A 1,780-nucleotide genomic window follows, 5' to 3' on the forward strand; every position below is an offset into this window, starting at 1 on the left:
CAACTTTCATATATAACCCCTAATAGATTATTTATATAAACATGAATCTTTCAGTATTTGTATACATATAAAAATATACAAAAACAAAAAATAGTTAATATGTCTTAAATAAAATTGGTATGCTATATATGACAGTGTTTCATAAATATTTTCTTATATCACTAGATATACTCAAAACATGATTTGTAGTAGCTGTATAAATTTCATGTTAGGATAATAATAAATTTAACCATTCCCCTATTCCTAAAAACTTTATTTCTAGTCTTTTGTTATTGCAACAATAATGAAAAACAGCCTTAATATATAAGTCATATCAGAATAAATTCCAAAATAGAAATCACTAAGTCAAAGTTATGAGCATAAAATTACAACACTTTTTTCAAACTTTAAAAACATGATTAACTCAGACTAAATTAGGCTCTATACATCTTGGTAAATACTGACTACTATTACATTGAGTCTTTCACCTAATCTCCATGCCAGCTCACAGGGAAAAAAGCTTTGACCAACAAGGAAATCATTTAATTCCTGTCCCAAATGAAAAATAAAATCGATGAAATAGTGCTTGAGCTTATTTATTTTTATACACTTTCAGAAAATTCATCTACCTGGCTCAATATAATGAGTCTACAATAGAGTATAAAAGTTCCTTGAGTACAAAAGTGAATATAGAAACTATAATGTTTGCAGACAACACCATTTTTCAAAGTAACAAACTGAAAATACAATTTCATAGGCCTTACAAAGAATGTTTTAACACAATGATATCTGAAGCTAAGGAAGAGACCATAATGAAGTCTAACTTTGTTTTAAAAATTGGGGAAAATTCAGAGTACTTACTTTGTAGATAGTGCAAAACCATCAACACAAGACTATAGCTGCTTAAAGTACCACGACTGGCATCATTTATCTCATGGTGACTCGCCCACTTCTTAATCACCAGTACTAATGGACGAACTCGATTTTCAACTGAAAGTAAAAATAAAACTTGAAAAAGTTTCTTTGAAAGTTTACAGTATTTCCCAACTCCATGCTAAGAGTATTGCCTCCCCTATATACTAAATATCAGTTCTATAAAAAAAATGTATCTTCTTTCTAAAACACCTTATTTTTTTTTAAAAAAAATTACCAATTACTAAAATTCATTACACTGATCTGTAATTATGATGGTATATGATTTAGTGTAATAATAATATATTGAAGTCAAATAAATTAATACAAATTATAATATTAAAGTGATTAACAGCATTTACTATAAACATTTAAAAAAGGAATAAAGAATAAAAACTGAAGCTGATAATTATTTGGAAATAAAACTTACGATATGCATAAGTTCTGAGTAGGAATGTGTTTCTTATTCCAACAATATTGTTGACATTCAAATCGAACTCCACACAACTATTAAGAAAAAAAAAACTTTCACTCAATACAACTTAAACTAACTCCCTAGGAGAAGGCAAATTAATATCCATCAACAGCTACTTAGCGATGCAAAATAACATGGGGCCAAACATGTTAACAAACATGTTAACAAAACATTATAGAATGAAAACTCAATATGCATTTTGATATGATTAGTGTACATTAAAAATACAAAACAGGGGCCCTCCCTGGTGGCACAGAGGGTTAAAGCACAGCACTAAGAAGCAAAAGCCACTTCAGCATGAGTTCAATCCCCACCTGTCCCGGAGGTGACTCACATGGCATGACAGACCTCTCCTGACCCGCCCGCTGCTCCCCTCTGCAGTGTACTCCCCCTCATCGATTGGCCTGTTCTGCT

At 30.7% G+C, this 1,780-nt stretch overlaps 1 protein-coding gene across 1 annotated transcript in view; it reads right to left on the reverse strand.

The window, feature by feature from the left end:
• The window catches only part of PAPD4 (PAP associated domain containing 4), a 43,876-nt gene that overhangs the window by 21,497 nt on the left and 20,599 nt on the right, over positions 1–1,780 (reverse strand). Inside the window, exons 9-10 of the mRNA XM_012721761.1 lie at positions 1,322–1,398; positions 841–969 (exon numbers count right to left, since the gene is read on the reverse strand). Coding sequence (XP_012577215.1) covers positions 841–969; positions 1,322–1,398 — 206 coding nt within the window. The remainder of the gene's footprint in view (positions 1–840; positions 970–1,321; positions 1,399–1,780) is intronic.

Source organism: Condylura cristata, unplaced genomic scaffold, assembly GCF_000260355.1.
Source record: "Condylura cristata isolate star-nosed mole 26May11 unplaced genomic scaffold, ConCri1.0 scaffold00007, whole genome shotgun sequence".
In the NCBI taxonomy this organism is placed as follows: Eukaryota; Metazoa; Chordata; class Mammalia; order Eulipotyphla; family Talpidae; genus Condylura; species Condylura cristata.